The sequence below is a fragment of the Bidens hawaiensis genome, unplaced genomic scaffold (assembly GCF_021521415.1).
Source record: "Bidens hawaiensis isolate Kalapana, Puna unplaced genomic scaffold, B.hawaiensis_p1.1 tig00008945_1, whole genome shotgun sequence".
NCBI classification, from domain to species: Eukaryota; Viridiplantae; Streptophyta; class Magnoliopsida; order Asterales; family Asteraceae; genus Bidens; species Bidens hawaiensis.
In genome coordinates, this window is record NW_027491649.1 from 746171 (window position 1) to 771835 (window position 25665).

General features: G+C 35.2%; 2 protein-coding genes across 2 annotated transcripts in view; both read left to right on the plus strand.

Moving 5' to 3' along the window:
• Positions 1 to 25665, plus strand: part of LOC143530391 (very-long-chain (3R)-3-hydroxyacyl-CoA dehydratase PASTICCINO 2-like) — a 265235-nt gene that overhangs the window by 67229 nt on the left and 172341 nt on the right. The window lies entirely within an intron of this gene.
• Positions 5766 to 6479, plus strand: LOC143530431 (uncharacterized). The gene has a single exon (XM_077025975.1). It carries the CDS (start codon positions 5766 to 5768, stop codon positions 6477 to 6479), a length of 714 nt encoding a protein of 237 aa, XP_076882090.1.

Below are 25665 nucleotides of genomic sequence, written 5' to 3' on the forward strand. Positions count from 1 at the left end.
GAATTATGTTATATGTATGTGATTTTCTATATATGTAGCTTATTTTGGAGTATAGTTCAAAGTGGTAGTTTTTTTCGTTGTGTAAATGGTATGGCGATATAGTTCATATGTTATTTTTAAAGATATAAAGTAAAAGGATAAATACAATTGTGTATCATTAGTGCCATTTGTGTTGAGTATTTTATCAGTTGTTACATTGACGTATTTATGTGTAAGTTATTTTATAAAAGTAGTATACCGAAATAATTCGTTTTGTTTTTCCTTGAAAACAGTTTTGAAGACATTTGGTGTTTGCAAGTATGCCAAACAACATAGGGGAGACTTTAGTTAGAAAAACGATTTCAAGCGTGCTGAAAGGCGATAAAAATAGAATGAGACTAGGAACACTTGTATTATTTTTCTTCCCATTATATTTAAGTTACGTTTTTATGTAAGCTGAACTACGTGGACAAGTGTTTATGACCCGTTTATGGAACATGGATAAAGTTTGCACGCTATTTTTGTTTGAAAATTGTTCCTACACTACAAAAAAAAAATTGTGCCGAGAAAACAACAATTTATTCCAACACAACAGCAGATTATTCATACACTAGAACAAATTGTTCCTACAACAATAGTTTGTCCCAACAATGCAACAAATTGTCTTCATGCAACAACAAATTGTTTCTACACTGTCACCAAATTAATATGAAATAGCAACAAAGATATTACATGTAGAGTTGTTTGTAGCATATGATGCAAGAAAATATTAAACCTGATAGTTTATGAAGTCCACGTATTAATCACACCACCAATTTTTTTTTAATTAAAATAAAATTTTGATTGTGAAATCATTTCAGTTGATTGGAAACAAAATGAAACCAAATCTATAAACACAATTTGCGCTCACAAAAGTACTAATAGTATAATAATCAGTTTTAATATCATTTAAAAGACACAAATATAAACCCATTTCTTTAACTAAAAGTTGAATTTATCTCTAGACAATATGAGATATGGTATTTCTAAATATGGATATAGAACAAATATGTTGAATCATATTATTTTGGATCAGGCTAAACTTACCCCCTGGTTGCTTGTCATACCCCCCTTGGAAAAACCAACTTTCATATTACCCCTTAAAATCATATAATTACCAAATTAGCACAAAAATAAGAATTTCATATTTTTTTTACAAGTTGCGCTTTTTTTATGATTTCGAGTTTAGGGTTTAAGGTTTAGGGTTTGGGTTTCGGGTTTAGGTTTTCGGGTTTAGGGTTTTAGGTTTTCGAGTTTCAGGTTTAGAGATTAGGGTTTCGGGTTTAAGGTTTTAGGTTTTCAAGTTTCGGGTTTATTTTGTAAAAGATAAAGAGGTAAAATAAGGATATTATAAATATATATACTATAAAAATTTAAAAAAAAAGATATTATAAATATTTACAATAGTAATACTAAAAATATAAATTAATAGTAATACTTGATAGTTTTTAATTTGATATATATAGTGGAGATTATTAAGTGAAATAAATGTTGTAGAGACTAATATGTATATAAATAATTTTAAGTGGTAATAATAATTTATCAAATAAGTTAAGGGGGTGTATATTTAGTAAAAATGATGTAAGGGGGGGTACGTTTAACATCACCCATTATTTTTTATACTTTGACATCGTTAAGCTTCTAGATGTTGGAGAAATTGACTTAGATGATGAACAAAATTAATGACAATAAAAAAAACAAACCAAATAATGAAACAGTTAATTGAAACTCTTAAATTAATTATTAGTTACCATAACTATAAGCTTGAAGATTTTACCAAGATATCCTTTTATTTAAATAAACAGAAAATGAAAAGAAAAATTGTGATTGGTTAGAATATTTTCTCGCATTTCTCACACTAAGAATGACTTCTGAAATGAACCACATCCTACAAACACACACACACACAAAACCATCTTAGTGGGGATCAAACCCTTGACCACCATTTTGAAAGTAAACCATCTTTGCCACTAAGGCTGTCAATTTATAACATAGACCTGTTAACTCGACACATGTTTTAACATGTTTGGATTGAGTTTAACAGAGTTTCGTGTCTTAAACATGTCGACCTATTTAAGACATGTTTAAATTCATGTCATAAAATGTTATAAACATGTTAACATATTAGTAACCTGTGTAGATTTTTATTTTTAAAAAAATAAATATATATTCTCGTAAAGTCTTAAACCTAAAGTCATACTTACAAAAGACATATCATTTATGCCAGTCAGAACCCGATATTATATTTTTTATGTATGTTATTTTTTGCTTCTATGGTTTTTTGTTTCAAGTATGTTATGTATTTGTCGTCTTTTGTTTCTAGTATGTTACGGATTTTTGGTTTTTTGTTTCAAATATTTTATGATTATCTATTAATTAAGACTTTTATACTCGTTTTGAAATTTTGGGTTTCGTTATACATGTATTATTCATTGTGTCTTTAAACAGGTCCCTTAACAGGTCGTAACATGTTAACTTGTTATTAAACATGTTCGAGTTTGGAAACAACGAAACAGTTAGTTATCATGCAGTGTTTGTATTTAGCACAAAATGTCATCGTGTCTTATCGTATCGTGTGCGAAATTTTATGACAACCCTATTTACCACCACACCAAATGAGACACATGTGCATATTTATATACACAAACTTAATACATACAAATTCTAAGATTTCATAAAAGAAATGAAACGTAACTTCGAATTTATTCATATAATTAATAAAAGCGTTGTATAACTTTAATTAAATTATATAGTTATAAATAGTAAAATGCTTACAGTGTGATTGTTTAGTGAAATTATTATTAAATTACGTTGTAGAAAAAAAAGAAAAACCACATTATTATTATTATTATTATTATTATTTAACAATGAAAACTTTTGTGTAACAAGGACTCTATTAAATCACTTGGCAGAATCTTGCCAAATCTTATAGGCTTAAGCCAATTCGTCTTTTTTAGTTTCGGTCAGTTAAGAATGTAAAAAAACCGACCGAAAATGCCAATTTCTTTTAGTTCTGGTAAACGTGAGGGAAACCGATCAAATTTGTGTTGACTCACCGCCTTTTATCTTAGTTCTAATATCGTAACAAACGTAACAAAAACTGACCAAACGCCGAATTTTTTTTAGTTCTGGTACTATGAACGTGACGAAAACCAACCGAATTTGCATAGACTTACCGACTGAGATCGACAATGGTCGGGTTTTGCCAACGCTCGAGTTTAACGACCGACATCACCCCATTGATCCACCTCAATTGTTATATATTTTTTTTGTTTTAGTTATGGTACAATAAAGCACGTAATCAAAGTCAACCGAATTTGCGTAGACTTACCGGCTCAACACTTGGGACCGACAACGCTTGAGTTTACCACCGCTCGGGTTTTACCAACCTGTCATTACGTAACGCACCGGGTAAAACTCTAGTTTTCGATTAAAAATTTTGAACTATAAGGACTACATCAGTAAATAAACCCTAATTTAGGGATATTATCGTAATTTACTGTCCATTGACTCTAGAAAGAAAGAGAAGGGATTCTGTTGAACTTACTACCCCAACTGAAGTGACATAGTCAAAATTGGTGGTGTGGTTGGTGTTGTGTGTTTACCTTTTCTTTTAATTATTATTTATAAGATAAACTAGTTTTTATCCCCCGTATTATAGGGTTGTTTTATATTATTTGTTTTAATATTTATTTATTTTTGAATTTATATCTTTTTTATTGTATGAAAGTTAATATTATTTATGGTTTGATGATAAATTGTTTCACAAATAAATGAGATGTTATAACCCAGTTTAAAAGCTATATGGTTTTGATGAGACCCAAGACCCGTTTATTTTTTTTACTATAAAATTGGTTTTTTTTAATTATAAATAATATTTATGAAAGAGTATAATATACTTATGGTTTGATGAGATCCAAGACCCATTTATTTTTTTTACAATAAAATTGGTTTTTTAATTTAAATAATATATATATATATATATATATATATATTTAAAATAAATAAGATATTAATTTTTAGTATATCCTATATTATAGGATTTTACATTAATAATTTGGTGAGAATAATTTATTATTTAATGAGATGTTATAACCCGTTTAAGAAATATATGGGTTTGGTAAGACCCATACCCATGAATTCGGGTCAAATGCATGAGAAGCTTTCATTTAAAAATCAAGCAAATATGGTGACTCCAAAAAAAGTGGGAGCGACCACATCGTGACACGTAGGATTTTTATGTTTTCGTCAATACCCGTTTATTTTTTTAAATATCAAATTGGTTTTTTAATTTAAATAATATATATATCTTTTTTAAAATAAATAAGATATTAATTTTTATTATATCCTATTTTATAGGATTTTTACATCAATAATTTAATGAGAATAATATTTAATTTAATGAGATGTTATTACCCGTTTAAGGAATATATGGGTTTGGTAAGACCCATACCCATGAATTCGGGTCAAATGCATGGGAAACCTCAATTTAAAAATCAAGCAAATCTGGTGACTCCAAAAAAAGACGAAGCGACCACATTACGACACCTAGGATTTTTATATCTTCATTTATACATATTATAGATATACCATTTAATATACATTTGCGGCATGATGAAATTTAGTTAAGCATGTGGATGAGTAGTAGGTTTAGTTCACCCACTTGTATTACTATGTTTCCATGACTTTCTTTTAATGTCATAATAACAACATAATTAAAAATAGATGATCAATTTTAGTGTTAGATTAATCTAAACAACGTAATCGACCTAAGATACATACTTATATATCATATTTATACGCATGCATACATGCACTCACATAGTTGTGTGTATATACTAGCTGTATGCATGCCCTTATGTTTTATACAAAAAGAGATATATATCTGTCGTCACAATGTGTATATTTTAATTAGTACTAAAAATCTGATAGACAAATTACATATACCGAAAAGCTTTGAATTCGTCTCTAAATTAACCCAAATAGTTATCGTCTCTCCATCAAAGACGTCCTCTTTTTCATCCATATTATGTTATTTCTGATCATAGAAAGATCCAGATATCCTATGAATTAGTAACTAACAAGTAATTTTACTATAATTAAAAATCTTGTAAGTTTCTTTTATTATAAAAATTGATAAATCTGAATTCGATGTTGTTGAAAATACGTTTATTATATTGAAAACTAAAATGAGTAGTTAACCATCATAGATATAAAAATAGTGTATGTTAAGATGGCATGAAAGAAGAAAGGTTTTACTTTTAGTATTAAAATCAAATTCAGACAAGAATATAAAAGACTCAAGCATTTTATATTCATTCATGTGAATCCTAATATTAATATAGATAAAAGAAGAAAGGTTTTACTTTTATTCGTTAACTTGTTATACATACTTCTACATAATATTAGAGATGTCAATATTGCCCTTCTAATCAAATGGTGGTGGATGTTTAAAACTTCTCTTTGGAGAAAGGTTATTATGTCCATGCATTCATCTTCCCGGTCTTGGCCGGTTTTACCGTATTTGAGCAACAGCCCGGGACATGGAATACCATCGCTAAACTGGAAAACCAAATGGCGAGTTCATCTCTGTGTTTAAGCAATCTGATAAAGGGAGAAATTGGTTGGGGTGATAAAATTAGGTTCTGGTTGGATTCTTGGATTTTGCAAGTCCGTTAAAGTTGATTTTTCCTAATATTTTTTTAAATGTCAAACATAAAGGGAACCTCATTAGAGCCTGTGTTGACATGCGAGATGGTTCTCAGGTTTGGAACTGGAGTTGGATCAGACCTCAGTTTACTCAGAGTGAAGCTACCGAGTATACTTCATGTTTGAATTTGGTGCAGAACGTTGTGTTCGGTTGGGAACCGGATAGGTGGACTTGGCCCAGTGACCCAACCGGGTTTTTTACAGTCCACTCAATGAAGAAGCTCCTCTCCAAATCTCAAGTCGCTCATTCTTTATTTATTTTGGAGTGGAACAATTGGGTGCCTCTTAAAACCAACATATTTGCATGGAAAGCGGAAATGGATAGAGCTTCGACTCTTGTGGGCTTAACTAAAAGGAATGTGAATGCGGGTTCGGTTGTTTGTAGATTATGTGATGAAGGGGAAGAAACTAGTGATCACCTTCTCATCTCGTGTTTTTATGCTACGATGGTTTGGCAGTTTATCAGTAACTGGTGCCAAATCCCCCCTATATATGCCTTCTCGGTGAGTGACCTTCTTAAGGTGCATAAAGCTAGTATCTTAGACCGTCGGAAGGCGAAGGTTCTTCACGCGATAATTCTTACGACATGTTGGTGCATATGGAAGTTGAGAAACGAATTGATTTTTGATAACAAATCGGTAAACTTATCTAAAATTATGGAAGATATTAAGGCTTTGAGTTATCTTTGGATCAAATACCGATCTCCGTTTAGTAGCATTTCTTGGAAAGATTGGTGTAATTTTTCGTTGTAAGGTCCGTTTTTGGCTTGTTGGTGTGTTTGTTGGTTCTAGCGTCTTGCTAGTTTGTTGAATGAAAGTTAACGTTCTAAAAAAAAACTTATCATGTTAAAAAGGATAAAAATAGACGAATAATCAATATGTGAGTATATCTGGTTTCATGGTTTGGAATCTAATAAGACTATCTACAACACGAAGCGAATATACCCCACACGTCCGATCCATATTCTCCATAAACACAAATTTCCCTCATTGAGATACGGCCACAAGTACAACATATGTTCACTTTTACATTTTTAAATCAAGCTAAAATATACAATCTGTATTAATTGCATTAATAACTTGTACAAGTGATAATGGTGTGTAAATATAACGTTAGAGGCAATCAGCTAAATGAGTTTGTGAAAGGATGAGTAAAACTTGATATAATAGCCGACTAGATATGTTTGTGAAAAGAATAAGGTGTTAGGGTTGTGAATAGTAGGAGAGAGTGGAGTCATACTTATAACTAACGATTCATAACAAAATTTAATACCATTAGACAAGAAAATAATAATTCACTTATAATGAATACTACTAAAAATAAAATAAATTAATGAAAAATATACTTGTATTATAGTTTTTTCTTATTGTATCCTTTTGACATTTTCATTTCACAAGATGTCCCGTAAACATGGCGACCGACCACAAAATACCGGCTTTTGGCACTGAACTCAATTTTATTGGCAAGCAAACTCAAAACATGGATGTTGATGCCCATATTTAGTTTCGATTCACACGAGGCATGAGTAATCATAATATAATGTGAGATGTTTAGCAAAGTAGAGAAGAAGAGAGAACGTTATGCTTGTTTAAATGAATGTTTTCTTATTCATTAGCAACTAGCAATTGACCCGCGCGTTGCTCGGCAATTTCGGTCGCTAAAACCTGGGCGTTGAAACACGAGCGTTAATTAAGACGACGAGGCGACACAATTTCGGTCATTATTGGTAACGTTATTTACGGTATAAACCACGTTTGTAAAACCCGAGCGTTAAAAATCGCAAAAATAAAATATTTAAAACGTCATTTATTCTATCGGTAAAACCCAAGCGTTCCTGCCGTTGAGGTGATGAGAAGATGCGAGTTCGGTCGGTTTTGTTTACGTTTGTTAAGGTACCGAAACTAAAAAAAGATACAAAAAAGTTGAAGTGGACCAACAGGGTGGCGTCCGTCGGTAAAACTTGAGTCTCGGAAAAACCCGAGCGTTGTTGTTCGTGGCAGTTAAGGCGGCGAGTCTATTCGAATTTGGTCGATTTATAGCATTCGTTACAAATTAAAGTCAAAATTAAAGAACAAATGACAAGGACCAATGTTGGTCCGCCACTTGGCCCAATAGGAGGCCTGCGACACCAACATTGGTTTTACTATATACTAGGATTTTACCCCCCGCGTTGCGTCGAGGCAGGTCGGTAAAATGCGGGAGGTGGTATAACTCAAACGTTGTCGGTCTCGGGCGTTGAGACGGTAAGTCGACACGAATTCAAATGGTTTCGTTATGGTACTGGAACTAAAACAAAATTGGCAGTCGGTTGGTTTTCGTTAGGTTGGTACTAGAACTAAAACAAAGCGTAGTGGCTAGGCGCGATTTTGGTCGGTTTCCTTCACGTTCGTTACGGTACCATACTAAAACAAAAACAAAATTGGTATCCGGTCGGTTTTCATTACGTTCGTTATGGTACCGGAACTAAAACAAAAAAAAAACAGATGGCGTCAAACCCCGAGCCTTGTCAGTCCCGAACGCTGACGAGGTGAGTTTACGCGAATTCAGTCGATTTCTGTTATGTAAAAAAAATTGACGTTCGATCGGTTTTCGTTACGTTCGTTATGCTACCAATACTAATAAACGAAAATCGAAATGGTGTTGACAAGTTTGGTGCCGCCACTTGGCCCCAATAAGGGCTTAGCGACACCAAACTTCTCTTTTACTATATATAACGTGTTATACACGAGTTAATAACATAGTTATTAAGAAATTAAAAAAATAATAATTGCGTGACCCAATGGTTTGGTGCCATGTGGACCAATGAATGGTTTGCGGCACCAAATTTCTTATTTACTATAGATAGATAATTGTCTATGGTATCTCAATCATTAAATTAGTGTTTCTTCTGACCAGGGAGTTAATTTTCCTACAATATAATTATATATTCGGTTGTTGTACCCTAAGAGACATACATATGTAACATAAATAGTCGTGACGCATGAGATATATTTTAGAATAATTGTGTTTATAACATGTAGACTCAATTCACATCCAACTAGTATATTATACACTAGGTTAGAACCCGTGTGACACACGGGTTAGTCAAAAAATTTAAATTCTTGAAAATGCACAAACTACAAATATAATGCTAAAAACAAATATAGTGTTTAAAACATTAGTAAAACTGAGACACAAAATCTTCTTACTACCATAGGACCAAAAATTTGCAACTTTTAACTCAAACGAACCAAACTTTAATTCACAAATCCGTAAACTGTCCTTGGACCAAAAACTGAAGAATTTTGACTCGTACTCAAAATCTTAACTCGAAACTAAATCTTTGATATGCTTACCCTACACATGTATAACCTTTAGTTTGCAAATTTTATGTTACAAAAATAATGAATAAAAAATTATATAATTATCCTTCAGATGCGAATTTGATTTACAATATATTGCTGGTAATTTGTGGCTGACACTTGTGGTTAAAGAAAATGCATATCCAGAATGACCATCTTTAAACTTTATCATTATCTTAAATTTATTTTTTTATTTTCTAAGTCACGAAAGTCCTGTTCAACTGCTTCAAACATCAAACCTCCAAAAATAATAAATAAATAAAATAAAAAACCCATTTCTACATAAAAAAATATGGCGCAAGAAAAACCAACTTTACTAATTTCCAATTCACAAAAGTCATCTTTTTACCTTCTTCAAACCAATTTTTTAAGGTAATTGGTAATTATTAAATCTGTAAATAGTTTTTATAACATAAGAAATCATAATGCCTATATAAGAAATACTTGGTAGTGTTAATATAAGAATGTTTTACAAAAAATTATAAATATGCTGGCATATTAAAAGTTAAAAACCAAAAAGAAAAAAAACATTTTACTTATAAAAGTGATTGTCTTTTTTTTTCCTTTTGTTTTATTTGACAAGGAATTCACTTAAAAAGATATCTACAGTCAAATATAAAAATAATATTAGACGCAAAAAAATGCAAGTAATTGTTCAGATGATGCTCTTTTAAGCCAAACTCATTTTTACTTAAAAAATACATTGACCAAATTTATTTTAAACTAAACATGAACTTAATCCGTTCATTTAAAATTACTTACAATTAACTGTATGATAAGGGTGATATAAAGTTGCATTATGATGTGCAGACTGATAAGATATTTGGTAGGGGTTATTCTTTTCGTTATCACAAATCATTTTTCTTATCCTTCGGTTTTCTGTAAAGATAGCTAAACTTAAAGAAAAAAAATATAATTGTGATAGTAACATGGCCACTTACAACTTGTGGTCAATCTTTGTTGTGTAGAGACTAAATTCTCATTGGTGATACCTATATTATATAAAAAATAAAAAAATTAAATATGATAATTTTACTAAATAAATAAATTACTATGATGTAATCAATAATAAGAATAAGAGTTTAGAGAAATATAGCATCAGTAATATTAAATAGAGGTATTCGTAACGTAGTACTGCTAAATATAGAACACATCATCTCCTTAAAAACAATAAAAGTTCATAATTCTTCGAAAACAAACCATTAAGAATAAAAGTAATTCAAACATTGCATATTCGAGGACATTTACTCGTTAATTTATTAAACATTGAATCTTGTATTATATTAACTTGCTTTTTTTTGGACAATTTAATGTGTTTTTTTTAAAGATAATATGTCTTTATTTAAATAATACTTATCGATAACTGATGACATACTTTAATTTATTTGTAATATATCTCTAAGTAAATAATTTGTGTTATATAATGATTAGAGAATTAGAGTTTCAATTGAAAGATAAAGTATTACATATAAATCAACTATGTGAATCATATTACATGATTCGGATTAAATGAATCGCATTAAGAAGATTGATTGATTGAATCCGATTGAATATGTGTATGTGAATCGATTGACTCCGATTGAAGCTGTGAATCCGATTGAATATGTGAAGGAGAGACAATTGATTATGTGAATCCGATTACAAAGGTTTGATAGTTACCTTGAATACTGATGAATTTCAATGTAATATGTATATGGTGATTGCAAGGGTTAGAACATGTGAATTGGGATGATAAAATTCAATAGGAATCACAAGTTTAATTTTGAAATTGAATTAAAATAATTAGGAAATGCCATGTGGCAATTTAAAGAAATTTGGTGAAAAATAAAAGGAGAATTTGATAGAAACCAACTTGTTATTATATAGAGAGTTAAAATAATAAAATAAATAATTAGAAAATGCCATGTGTCAATTTGAAGAAATTTAGTGAAAAATAAAAGGAGAATTTGATGGAAATCAACTTGTTTATTATATAGATAGATTTATACGTTTTATTATAATCTGCTTTGTTTTTAGTTTTACCGATTCCACCTCAACTGCCATCACCTAATCTGCAAAGGCTGATATATGTTAAAAGTAAATATTTTTAGTTCAAAATTGGGATTACCAATATTAATAGATGAAAAAGTTGGTTTGATGTTGTTTGGTGGTGAATGGACATTTATGATGGTTGAACAATTGAACACCGAGAAGAAACTGAATAAGGGGGTGGCGGTGGTTCGTGACGGGTGCTCCATCACTTGTGATGGAGGGTGGAACACCGCCGCCGCCCACCCCATCACTCGTGATGGAGATTTCAACGCGATGGTGATCACGGAATCTTTCATTCTCGTGATGAAGATTTCAACCTATTTCTATACATATATATATATCCATCACACTATCACCATCCCCACTAAATTCTATCACTATTGATGGAATGTGGTGAGGTGAGATGGCACATCACCATTGGGTGTGGTGAGTGATGGAAATGGAATCACCCCCTCCCCCCTTAAGGGTGGGGAGGTCCAAAAAGGGTGGTTCCATTTCCATCACTCACCACACCCAATGGGATGGTGACAACTCATCCCAACCAAATCCATCACTAGTGATGGAATTTAGCGGGGGTGGTGGTGTGGTGTGATGAGTTTTTTTTGTTTGCAACTTAAAAAATAAAAACAATATTTTACTAGAACATATTACAACTTAAAAATTAAAATTAAAAAATAAAAGTTCAAATAAACAGTCTACTCCGCGTCTGAATCCGGAAATTCCAAACTTAAAGAACCTATAACTTCAACTAGATCACATCTCAACCGATGGTGAATATTCTCATCCCGCAAGTCTAATTGCACATCCTCAAGAACGAGAACTTGAGTAGGAGGATCCGGTACCCAATCTGGAGAAATTGCACGTCCATATTCTTTTATTAGCATATTGTGTAATATGATGCATGCATATACGTAGCTAGAGATCGTGGGTTTTTCATTGCACGAACCGGCCGACTAAGTATGCACCATCTACCCTTAAGACATCAAAAGCTCTCTCGACATCCTTTCTTGCCGATTCTTGCAACTTATTGAACGCTTTTTCATTGTCCTGACAGGAAACGAAAAGGCTTTCACAAAAACAGACCATTGCGGGTAGATACCATCGACAAGATAGTAGGCACGTCTGTAATATCTCCCGTTGACAAAATACAGACAGAAAGGTGCGGTACCATCTGTTACGCTCTGAAACAACGGTGATGTGTACAGAACAATGATGTCGTTGTTTGAGTCGGGAACACCAAAATAAAAATGCCAAATCCATAAATCATTTGACGCAACTACTTCAAGTGAGATGGTCGGTCGTTTGATATCACCACTAACATACGCCCCTCGAAACTCCCTTGGACAATTCCTCCATTCGAAATGTGTACAATCGATGCTACCGAGCACCCCTGGAAAATGCCTTCTAGCCTCATGTGCGGCGTAAAGACGTGTAATGTCGTGTCTTATCGGTTTTGGTAGAAACTCTTTGCCATACAATTTAATAATCGCGTTACAAAAGAATTGCAGACATTCACGTGAAGTTCTCTAAGACATTTGTAAGTATTCATCGAATTGGTCTGGTGGGTTACCTCTCGCAAATTGAAGAATAGCGGATGTGCATTTTTGAAGCGCCGTAAAACTTCCTTTGCCCCTCGCGTCGCAAGATTCTTGAAACCATTATTCGCTTGCTTCGACGTCGGCTACAATCTTTAAAAATAAAGATTTCGGCAAACGAAACCGTTCTCTAAACGTCTCGTCATTGTATTTCGGCTCCTCCACAAAATAGTCGTTCATTAGTACATCATGGGCATGTATACGATCACGATCCATCATTTTTTTCTTTGGACGGCTCGGGCCTTCAAGTGTTAGGCTTCAACGGTGGTTCGAGAAACGGTTAAAACAATTAGAACCCGTTTTAATATATATTCGTTTAAGTAAATATTAATCAAATTAATATATGTAAACGAACCAAATAAACGCAGCGGATAAAACGAAAGACCTTGAACTGAAACCCGAACTTGGATCCGGTTACAACTAATACGAGTACGAAATAATAAATGACAACCATAGATAAAGTATTAAAGTATTTATACCTCGGTTATACACAACCGGGTGAGACACCGAGATCTAACGAACAAAGCTAGAAAGCGACACACAAGGTGTAACACTGCGTCTTTTACCCTCTTTAATTTAAGCCTAAATATACTAACTTAGAAAGTACAGGGACCAAAAATGAAAATTCTGAAAATCTTCTCCCGTCGCGGTATGCGACGGGATAACACTCAACCCATCGCGTAGCCCGATGGGCTTGCTGAGTCAGTGGACACGTGTCCAACGACGTGTCAACACGCGGCACGTTGTGACAGGCCACGTGTCACCACCGCATAAGGCGGCGTAAAATTGCGGCGCCGCGGTACGCGACGGGTCCCAAGGAACCCATCGCGTACCGCGATGGGGACCAAATTCAGCTATAAAAGGGGGGTGACAGGCATGAGATCCATTCATCCCAAAACACATCTCTCTTCACACACATATAGCATCGGAAAGCGTGCCCCATTGCTGTAACAAGCCGACGTGCTGTTTTCTCGTATTTCGTGCAAGAAACGAAGTTATAATCAAGTAGCAAACACTTAAGCAAGTAGATCAAGATCCTGCCTTTTTATTATCAATCAATCTAAGCATCCAATCTGAGGTAGGAGTTACGTTTAAGTTATTTGACTTATTGCTTAGATTATCAATCGAGGCTATGGCCTTTAACCTTGATCTTATTTTACAAATCATTCACAATCATGTTTCAAAAGCATTACTTCATAATGAAATAATGATTAAATAAAATATATTTTGATGGGCATGTAGTAACTGGAAGGGGGATATCACTAGTAGTAAGTTTCTTGCCTAAGGAAAAGTAATTCGTATAAATCCCAATCAACCGAGGGACCTGTTTATTTACCTGGAAAAACTTACCAACTCGTTGAACCTATTAGGCCAAAGCATGCTATATCAAACGTCACATAAAACCAAGGGTTTTCATTCACAATCAAAGATAAACGATTTCAAGGTTAAGCTTATAATCATAGCTTAATCCTCATTCAAATCATTCATACAAACCTATTTATGTATAGGTTAAAATCATTCACAATCAATCAATCAATCAGTCAAGGGTTTTCAATACCGACGGTACAGCTGAATACGTTAACCTTTTTAATCAGTCAAAACATAATTATACTCAATGAGATAAACGGGTGTTTGTCTTAATGAGTCAATCAATGTCTACATGAGATCTTTTGATCTCTAGAAACATTATAATACAAGATAGAAAATAAAAGCAACTCAGACCGAGTACACATGTGTCTGGATCCAAACATAACTGTTCAGCCTAATCAGTCAAAGGCCAGGTGGCCGTGGGCTAACGGTCATCGCTAGTTCTCCTTGCAGGGGCGCCATAGCTCGGGAGAACATTTGTGTGTGTGTAGGGTAGTGGTACAAATCCCAGATGTGGCCGTGCATCTGCTGAGTGTACAGAAAACTATAACTATATTATAATTGTCATTTAAAATGTTTTATTGAGTCATACGTGTTCACCAGCATATAGCTAACGTATTTTTCCAACCCATTGCAGGTAATTAAGCATAAGTAACAATAGCAAGGATTGGAGTCTTATGATGATAGAAGCGCGTAAAAGATGGCTCCGTTTTTTATAAACAAATCCTTGTAATATGAAACACATATTTTGTAAACTAATACTCGGGTATTTAATTCCCGAGTAAATTTTCAATGTAAATTAATATTATATTCAATCTAAAGTCTTCCGCTAAAATCAACCCATAAACTTTGATATATTTACAAAACAGGTACCAACTTGTAGTCACACGCCTAGGCCCTAAGTCGGGGTGTGACACAAGGAAGCCAAGAAATCCAGTGACTCAGCGACGGCGGCCGGCCCAGCGGCTGACGGTGGCGGCGAATGGCGGCTGTAGGTGGCGGAAAGCAGCACTGTTGTGCGGCTACGGCTTGAAACAGCAATCGCGGCTTCGGACAACTGCAACTAGTCGGAAAAAATGAAGACGGCGGAGCTCCGGTGATTGCGGCTGTCAGCGACGGTGGTCCGGCGGCTGAGGGTGGCGGCGCCGGCAAGGGGTAGCAACCGCGGCTGTAGGTAAGTGATGGTGGCTAGGTTTTGTTTATAATCACTTAGGTTATAAACAATAATATGTTTATATACTAAAAGATTAGGGTTAAACCCAATCTTAAACCCATTGGGCTTTGAGCCTAATCACCAACTTAAAGCCTTGTCCACTAAAGGTCCTTGATTAATCATGTCTAGACCAGTTAACGATTAAGTGGGCTCGGTGTTCGTTATTCTCGGTGTAACTCTTACTGGGTTATAATCGGGTCGATCCGCGTTGACTTGACCCGAACATACCATATTTTCCAACAGTCTCCCACTTGGACTGTCACACTCCGACTTAGGGCCTAGGCGTGTAACCAATAGTTGGTACATGTTTTGTAAATATATCAGAGTTGCGGGTTTGTTTTAGCGAAAGTCTTGAATAAAATATTATTATATTGGAAAACTCGGGTTTGAATACCCATTTGATATTTCAAATACTTTTCTTTTAGAAAACATAACTCTTTATAATATTTTAATATAAAATATATGAGCCACCAGATAGCATCTAATAATTATATCTCCAATCTTCTATGCCGTCTTGCTTGTCTGTTCTAACCTTTCTGTTCTCCTGTAAAATGGTTAAAAAATACATCAGCACACAGCTGGTGAATGACGCAGACTCTTTGTAAAATCTTTTCAATACCTTTGTGAAACCAACAATAATATCTTTGTGATTACTCATTAGGCACCCAACTAAATTGGGATAAAATTACCCTAAGTACATGTACAATTAATTATATACACAATATCATTTCTCTGAACAGTCCCGTAGACTTCCAGAGGCATGTTGATGATATTCACGGCCTCGGGGAAATGCCGAGTCACCATGTATGAATGGATCCAGACACATGTATACTCTTAATCAGAGTGTTCGTTTCTTTTATTGAAACACAAAGTTTTAAGGATTCGTAAATCCTATGCAAACATTTTGACTCTAAAAGAGTTTGTAACGGTTTAGGGCGTATTCACCTTTTCTGTTTATAATTAGTTTCTGATACCGATTCCTGTTTTCTGTTCTCTTCTTCTTGTTTTGTTACCTCGAACCTATAGTACGAGAATAACCTTTGTATAAATAACTAGATCATCGATCTAATTTTAGACCTTTAGTCTGTTTTGTATAGCTTTAAACTTGATAAAAATCATTTGTTTATATAAAACATTTGGACCTTTAGTCCCTTTCTTTATTTAGTAATTATATATTAGTTTCTTTTTTAGGAAGAAACATCTATACTGAGTTTCTTATTCAAGAAGAAACATTAATTTCTTAACTATAATCTCTTGTATATATATTATATTTCTTAAGCATAGAGAAATACTATTTTGACTATACCCTTTGTATGTACATGCCTATGTTTCTTAATTAAGAAGAAACAACATTTTAACTATAAACTTTTCTTAAGAAAAGTTATTTTATGCTTAATTGTAATCAAGGTTCGGGCTATACCCCAGACAATGGTCTAAGCCATTTATAATAATAAAATAATAATTTAGACAGAACCCCTACCTCTCACGGGTATTCTGAGTTAAATATTATCACCTATCGGGCAGCATTTCTACTCTATATGCACGTTTATCGAGGCGTTCTTAATCCACCTTTCTAGGCACGCAAATCGAGGTGATAATCAGGTGTCACTGGGTTGTGCACGTACTACGAGGCGGAATGTCGGTTTACTTTTGGGTGGCACGCACTTCGAGGAAGCGTCGAGTATTGACACGGTTTACGAGGTGATGTTTGTCGGGTCGGTGACACACAAAACGATGTAGAGAGATAAAATATTATAGAGAGAGAGTGGAAAGGTTTGAGGGAGAAATGGGTCGTGGCCCTCCCTTTTATAGGCGAAGCTGAGTCCCATCGCGATACGCGATCGGCTCTTCTTTAATTGCGTCGCGTATCGTGAAGCCCCCTTTTCTGGGGTTACGCCACGTGTTGCCACGTGGCCTGACACATCTGCCACGTGTCGCCACATGGCCTGACACGTCTGCCACGTGTCACCTGGATGTGACACGTGTTGATACGTTATCAAGGACCATCGCGCTACGCGAAAATGCCGAAGTGCAAAGTGCGCCATCAAAGCGCCACATTCCCCCCATCGCCCTTCGCCTTCGGCGTCACCTTCGTCCTCGTCCTCGCCCGAGCCTGTGCGCGTCGGGTGCTCCGCACCCTCTGCTTGGACCACTAGGTGCATGCTTGGCATAAAATAATATTACTATGAAAACTTTATCTCTATAAAGAGCTTCTATTTCTTTACCACTTTCCATGTGAGATGAATTCCATCTTCCTTATTTATACCTGAGTGGAATGCTTCCACTTTCTTGCATCCTTCTATGTGGGATGAAGTTTCTTTTTCTTATTTCCTTCATGTGGGATGAATTACCTTATATATATTTTTTTTCTTTATTTTTTTTATATTTCCTTATTTAAACTTTTCCCATTACTTGTCTTTGAGTTTATTATTGATCCTTTAACTTTATTATTTTGTCAAATTTGGATCAAAATTTTGAGGATGTTACATGGATGGATTTGGATCAAGTAGCACAATGCTGACAGCTATAGGCGTTCTAGCTACACATAGCTGTCCCCAATTAATTATGACATTTTTAAATTCATAACCAAAATTTCTTGGAATACATTATTGCAAGATAATGAACTTATAGTAATCGTTGTCATATATCCTTTCTGTATAAGACATCAATTGAACAATCAGACATGGATCAAATCAATCTCATATAGCGTTCAATTATTGTAATTCTCGATATAGAGTCAAAGTGGTCCAATCAAACACACAGTAAGTTTGGGTGAGGCCTCACACTTAACCAGTTTGAATCAACAAGGGCGCCAAGATGTCTAACTGTTACATATTAATGTAAGAGTACCGAATCCCATCTTGACTACATACAACTCCCACTGAACTCCAGAATATTCCCAATCAATGCCTTTATGACTGGCAGTTACGCAACATCGATTAACATGATCAAAGAATATTCCTCGATAAACGGAAGTTCTAATATGTATCTCATGTCTAAGGATACTAAATGAGCATACTATTATCAAAACATCTTATGATCAAGATCCATGAAGATGATTTGATGCGAGTTACATCCAACGTCATTCAAAATGAGGTTTGTGAGTTTGGAAGTCAACTGCTTGAGTCCAAAGTCAGAATAGTCTTAATTCAGAATCGTTCCAACGAATCTGATCGGCTACAGATAATTTAGAATACAATATTCACGGATTAAACGTATTAAAAAGAACACGGTTGTATCATTCAGCGTTTGCATTTAACCATTAAATCAAAAGTGAACTTAAAAGTACAACTGCTTAAATGTTCATACATCCAAATACTAAATCAAAATAAATCACTAGCAAGTCTAAGCCCGATAGCATCTCTATGCTGATCATGCTTGTCCTGAGTCGTTGGCTTAGTGAACGGGTCAACTAGATTTTGATATGTGTCTACTTTTCTTATTATGATGTCTTTATGTTCCAGTAATTCTCGTACATAGTGGAACTAAAATGTACTTGGCTATGTGATGATAATTGGGCTCTTTGGCTCGAGAAATAGCACCTGTGTTATCACATATTACGTCGATCTATTTCCTAAACTTGGAACCAGAATACCATATCGAGGTTGGCTATGAATTTCTTCATCCAAGCAGATTATGAGCAAGAAACATCTCGGTCACTCTGGAAGTTAGCGTCAGTGTAATACCTTACAGTGAGCTCCTCTTCCACTCCTCCAAACACTAAGAACATATATTTGGTTCTTCTCAAGTACCTTAAAATGTTCTTAACTACAGTCCAATGGGCAATTCCAGAACTTTGCTGAAAACGGTTAGTCATGCTTAAAGGATACGAGACGTCAGGTCTAGTGCATAATATAGCGTACATGATAGAGCTAATCGCTGAAGCATATGGAATTTCTTTCATGTGCTTTGTCTCAATATCCGTTGCCGGAGATGGAGATTTGCTAAAAAAACGGTTCCTTTAGCAATGGGCACAACTCTTATCTTATAGTTGTCCATTGAGAAGCGTGCCATGACTTTGCTTATGAATGTACTTTGACTTAGCCCTATAAGCCGCTTAGATCTATCTCGGTAGATCTTGATTCCTAGAATATTAGCAGCTTCACCAAGATCTTTCATTGCGAAACTAGATCCCAACCAGTGCTTAACTTCCTTAAGCATAGGAATGTTGTTTCCAACGATCAGTATATCATCCACTTATAGGATGATGAATGATATAGTGCTCCCACTAGTCTTTCTGTAAACACAAGGCTCATTTTCATTTTTGATAAAACCAAACTCTTTAATTTTCTCATCAAAATGTAGATTCCATCTGTGAGATGCTTGTTTGAAAATCCACTTGCTCCCTACCGCCCGACCTTCGGGGGGTAGCTCAACCAAGTTCCAGACTTGATTGTCATGAATAGATTGCATCTCGGCGTTCATGGCATCTTGCCATTTCTCAGATTCCGGATCTAAGATTGCAGATTTGTAGTTAGTAGGCTCGTCATTTGACTCTGCTACTAATAAGACTTCGGGACCATCTAAATGCCATAAGTATCTAGAATTTGGTACGGGAGTCCTACTACTTAAGCGAACGCTCTTGTTCATGTCTGATGTATCAACAACAACAACTTGTTGATCAGGCTCCAACTTCCTCATTGATTGTTCGTGGTTCTCGAATTTATTCAAGATCGACAATGTTATCTCCAGTTCCTCGATCGAGAAATTCCTTCTCGAGGAAGTGGCCTTTCCTCTTGATAGAAATCGTATTTGTATCAAGATGAAAGAAGTAATAACCACTTTGGTTATAGTATCCGACGAAAACAACTTTTACGCCGCGGGGATCGAGTTTGTCATCAGACTCACTCTTGACATATGCGTCACATCCCTATACTCTGAGGAAAGACAAATTGGGCTTTCGCCCATGCCATATCTCATATGGGGTTTTGTCTACCTTTTTAGTTGGAGCTAGATTGGCAATGCGGTCGGCGGTCATAAGGGCGTAACCCCAAAAAGAGTGAGGCAAGTTAGTTCTACACATCATCGATCGAACCATGTTTAGCAAAGTTCGATTTCTCCTCTCGCTCACGCCATTATGTTGGGGTGTGCCAGGTGGAGTGAGCTGTGAAACAATTCCACGCTCTTTTAGATGAGTGACGAACCCTGAGCTAAGATACTCTCCACCTCGATCTGATCGAAGTATCTTAATGGTTTTATCAAGTTGGTTTTCCACTTCATTTTGATACTCTTTGAACTTTTCAAAAGTTTCATGCTTGTGTCATAAGATAAACATAAGCGTATCGACTATAATCATCGATAAAGAAACAAAGTATCTTTCATGGTTTCAAGACATGGTTCTGAAAGGTCCACACACATAAGTATGTATGAGTCCTAACAGATCTCTTGCTCGTTCACTTTTATGAGTGAAGGAATCCTTGGCGAGTTTGCCAGCTAAGCAAGATTCACACTTGTCAAAAGAGTCCAGTACTGTGAATACAACAATCCCTTTGGATTGGAGTCTTTTTATAACTAACCAAAAATTAAATAAAAAGAAGTAAGGAAATGGAAGAAGGAAATTCCATCCCACATTGGTGGAGGAAAGAAAAGGAGAGGCTTCCACCTTAGTATAAATAGGAGTGTAAGTATCTTGTCCCACATCGCTAGATTATATAACTAGTGAGCTCTTTATAAGAAAGGAAATTTCTATGTTAATGTTCTTATAAGACATATCACACCCAGTGGTCCTAGCGGAGGGTGCGAAGCACCCGAACGCCCACGCGCACGGGCTCGGGCGAAGTGCGATGGGCGCAATGTGGCCACCACCAACCTGAACAACCAACTCAACCACAACCTGAACAACCAACTCAACCACAACCCGAACAACCAATTCAACCACAACATGAACAACCAATAGAGCCACCACCAACTTTACCACCACTCATGTCAACAATACCAATGGAGGAGAGACTAGGCAGATGCCTAGATGAATGTGAAATCTTTCAACCCATAATCAATTATATAGGTGCAGGAAGCTCCAGCAACCCGAATATGCCATCCCAAGACCCAAATAATACATTTCCCCATGATGATATTATCAGTCAAGCTCAAATGGAGAATGGTGGACCAATGATTGGCAATATCAAACAATGATGAATAACCCATTTGCACCGTTCCAGGCAGAAACCGCAAACTACCCCACCATGACACCGGAGATGACAACAGAGCTCCGTCACTATGGGGAAGAATTGGTGGATCACGCCAATAGACTGAGGGATGTTGGGGAGACCCTACTCTGGAAGTTCTACGACCGAGATCCTTATATATAAAGTTATATATATATATATAATATTTATATGTTCATTATCGTAATTTTTTTTGATAAAAAAAGAGTGTATGTATGTAACAAAGGTGTGTAGATGTAAAATATAGTGATGCATATATATAAAAAGAGTAAATGTCGCAAAGATCGACGATTTTGACATATTTTGTGCCTATGTGTTTATGTGTTATTAATATCTTGCTTACTTTATTATTCAATTACGATATTAATAAATCCTTTCTTGTATGTAATTCAGATGTCAAATGAAGCTAGTTCTAATCACGAAAACAACCATAATCATGAAAATTCCAATGAAGAAACTCATCTGAATATGAATGCTATTGAAAATATGATAGCTCAGAAAATCGCGGAAGCAATTCCTTTAATTGCTGATGCTATTAAGCAACCCATTTCTGTAACTAGGCATAAGACCGAGAGTAATAAGCGAAAGTCTAACACTGTGGCTAGTAACAGTGTGAATGGAGGAGGTAGAAACCCACTACCCAAAAAGCAAAAAGTTCGCGATTGTACTTACAAGGATTTCTTGGCTTGTAAGCCAACCGAATTCTCTGGAAACGAAGAATCAATTGCAGCATTACGCTGGTTAGAAAAGACGGAAGTCATTATAAGAATCAGCAAGTGTGCTGAAGAAGATAAAATATTATATGCTTCTAATCTCTTCGTTAATGAAGCAATAGAATGGTGGAACACAATCCTCCGGTCAAAGGGAAACAACGTTGTTTATACTATGACCTGGGAAGAGTTTAAAGAAATAGTAGAAAGGAAATTTTGTCCTCCTCATGAACGAGAAAATATTGCTACTATGTTCTTAAACCATAAGATGGAAGGTGTGAAGTGTCGTGAGTATACGACAAAATTCTTCGAATATGCGAGAATGGTGCCGGCTTTGGCTTCGCCAGAATCAGTACTAATTTCTCGTTATATTTGGGGATTAGTCAGCTAGACCTTAGACTATTGAAGAAACAGTTCAGCTAGCAAATACCCTGGCAGACGGATTAGTCCGAACTCAGGAAGAAAACAAAAAAGAAAGATCTAGCCCAGAAGATTACCCAAGAATTCCGGAAGAAAGGAACAGGGCAATCTTATGCTCATCCTTTCTGTAGAACTTACAGAAAAAGGCATTCAGGGAGATGCCCTTTCAAGAAAACTAAGTATTGCAATTATTGCAAAATGGCTGGACATACGGATGAAGAATGTAGAAGAAAGGAAAGTCGTGTTTGCTATAACTGCGGAGAACCTGGCCACATCCGTCCAGAATGTCCAAAGCTGACAAAGGTTCCTGACAACAAAGCAAAGAACACAGATGGACCTAAGGAGAATGCACGAGCTTTTCAGCTTACTGCACAAGAAACAGCAATGATTCCGGACGTCATTGCGGGTACGTTTCTTATCGATAACGTTTACGCTAAAGTATTGTTTGATTCCGGAGAAAACCAAAGTTTTATAAACACGAAGTTTTGCCAAGCCTTAAATCAACCATTAACCAAACTCCATCAAGTCTGCACGGTAGAGACGGCAGATGGAAATTCCATTCATATTCATGAAGTACTCCAAGAAGAAAACATAAACTTACTAGGCCACCAGTTTAAAGCAAATTTACTCCCAATGAAACTGGCTGGATTCGATGTTATATTAGGAATGGACTGGCTAGCAGCCAATCATGCTCGAATCCTATGTAATACAAATTCTGTTGAAATTCGCTCGCCAACAGGAGACATTATTACAATTCAAGGAGATAAGATGCTCAAGCCTAGAAAGTTCATATCAATAATGAAAGCGGCTAGCTATCTAAGGAAACAAGGCGTAGTATATATGATTTCTGTAATCATTAACGCCAAAGGAAAAGAGCTAAAAGAAATTCCGGTAGTATCGGAATATTCTGATGTCTTTCCAGAAGATTTACCTGGACAACCGCCTGATCGAGAAGTTGAATTTAGAATCCATATAATACCAGGAGTAGCGCCAGTTACTAAAGCACCATACCGATTAGCGCCAACAGAGATGTTAGAATTAAAGAAGCAATTAGATGAATTGCTAGAAAAAGGTTTCATACGACCTAGCTCATCACCCTGGGGAGCACCAGTACTGTTTGTCAAAAAGAAAGATGGGTCGATGCGTATGTGTATCGATTATAGAGAATTGAATAAAGTCACAATTAAGAATCGGTATCCTTTACCAAGAATTGATGATTTATTTCATCAACTCAAGGAGCTCGATATTTTTCTAAAATCGATTTACGCTCAGGATACCATCAATTAAAAGTGCAAGAAGAAGATGTTCCTAAAACAGCTTTTAGGACAATATATGGTCATTATGAGTTTACAGTCATGCCATTTGGTTTAACCAATGGATCAGCTGCATTCATGGATATGATGAACCGAATATGTAAACCATATTTGGATAAATTTGAAATCGTTTTTATAGACGATATACTTATTTATTCCAAAACCAGTGAGATCATGTTAAACATCTTCATACACTTTTGACATTATTGAGAAAAGAAAAGCTTTATGCTAAATTCTCAAAATGTGAATTCTGGTTACAAGAAGTACAGTTTCTAGGACACTTGATTAACCATGAAGGTATTCACGTGGACCCTTCCAAAATAGAAGCTATTACTAATTGGGAAATTCCTAAAACTCCTACAGAAATTCGAAGTTTCTTAGGATTAGCAGGATATTATAAACGCTTCATTCAAAATTTTTCCCGAATAGCAGTTCCGTTAACCAAGTTAACGTGTAAGAATGTTAAGTTTGAATGGGGACCTAAGCAAGAAGAAGCTTTTGTAACTTTGAAGCAAAATTTAACAAATGCCCCGATACTTGCGCTACCAGAAGGAAGTGAAGATTTCACAGTCTGTTGTGATGCTTCTAAATCAGGATTGGGATGTGTACTAATGCAACATGAGAAAGTCATTGCTTACGCATCTAGACAATTAAAGAAACATGAAGAGAATTACACAACACATGATTTAGAATTGAGAGCAATAATTTTTGCCCTAAAGATCTGGAGACACTATCTATATGGTAGTAAGTTTACTGTATTTACAGATCATAAAAGTTTAAAATATATCTTTGGGCAAAAAGAGCTTAACATGAGGCAAAGACGCTGGATGGAAATTCTTAGCGACTATGATTGTGAGATCCTATACCGTGAAGGTAAGACAAATATAGTAGCTGATGCATTAAGCAGAAAAGAGCATGAGAAACCTAAAAGAGTGCGAGCTCTAAGGTTAGAACTTCAAATCAATTTAATTGATGAAATAAAGAATGCTCAGAAACAAGCAATAGAAGAAAATAATATTGCTGATGAGAAAAGAAATGGTACCATTGATCTACTTGTCAAAGGGAATGATGAAATTCTCCGAATGGGGAACAAGATCTGGATACCAATCATAGGAGGATTACGAGAAAAGATTCTTGAAGAATCTCATAAATCCAAATACAAAATGCATCCTGGAAGAGATAAAATGTATCAAGATTTGAAGAAAATCTATTGGTGGATAGGAATGAAAAAGGACATAACCAGTTATGTTTCAAAATGCTTAACTTGTTCACAAGTTAAAGCAGAACATCAAAAGCCATCAGGATTACTTCAACAATTAGAAATGCCAGAATGGAAATGGGAATTAATAATGGATTTTGTTACTAAATTACCTACTACAAGAAGAGGTAATGAAACAATCTGGGTGATTGTGGATAGATTAACAAAATCAGCTCATTTCATACCAATGAAGGAAGCTTTCAAAATGGAATAATTAGCTAAGCTGTATGTAGACAAAGTTTTCTCCTTACATGGAGTTCCATTATCCATTGTATCGGATCGGGATAGCCGTTTTACGTCTCATTTTTGGAAAAGTTTCCAAGTAGCTATGGGAACAAAATTAAACTTGAGCACGGCATACCATCCACAGACTGATGGTCAAAGTGAAAGGACCATACAAACATTGGAAGACATGCTGAGAGCATGTGTAATAGATTTTGGTGGAAATTGTGATGACCATTTACCACTAATAGAATTCTCCTATAATAACAGTTATCATACAAGTATTAATGCTGCCCCATTTGA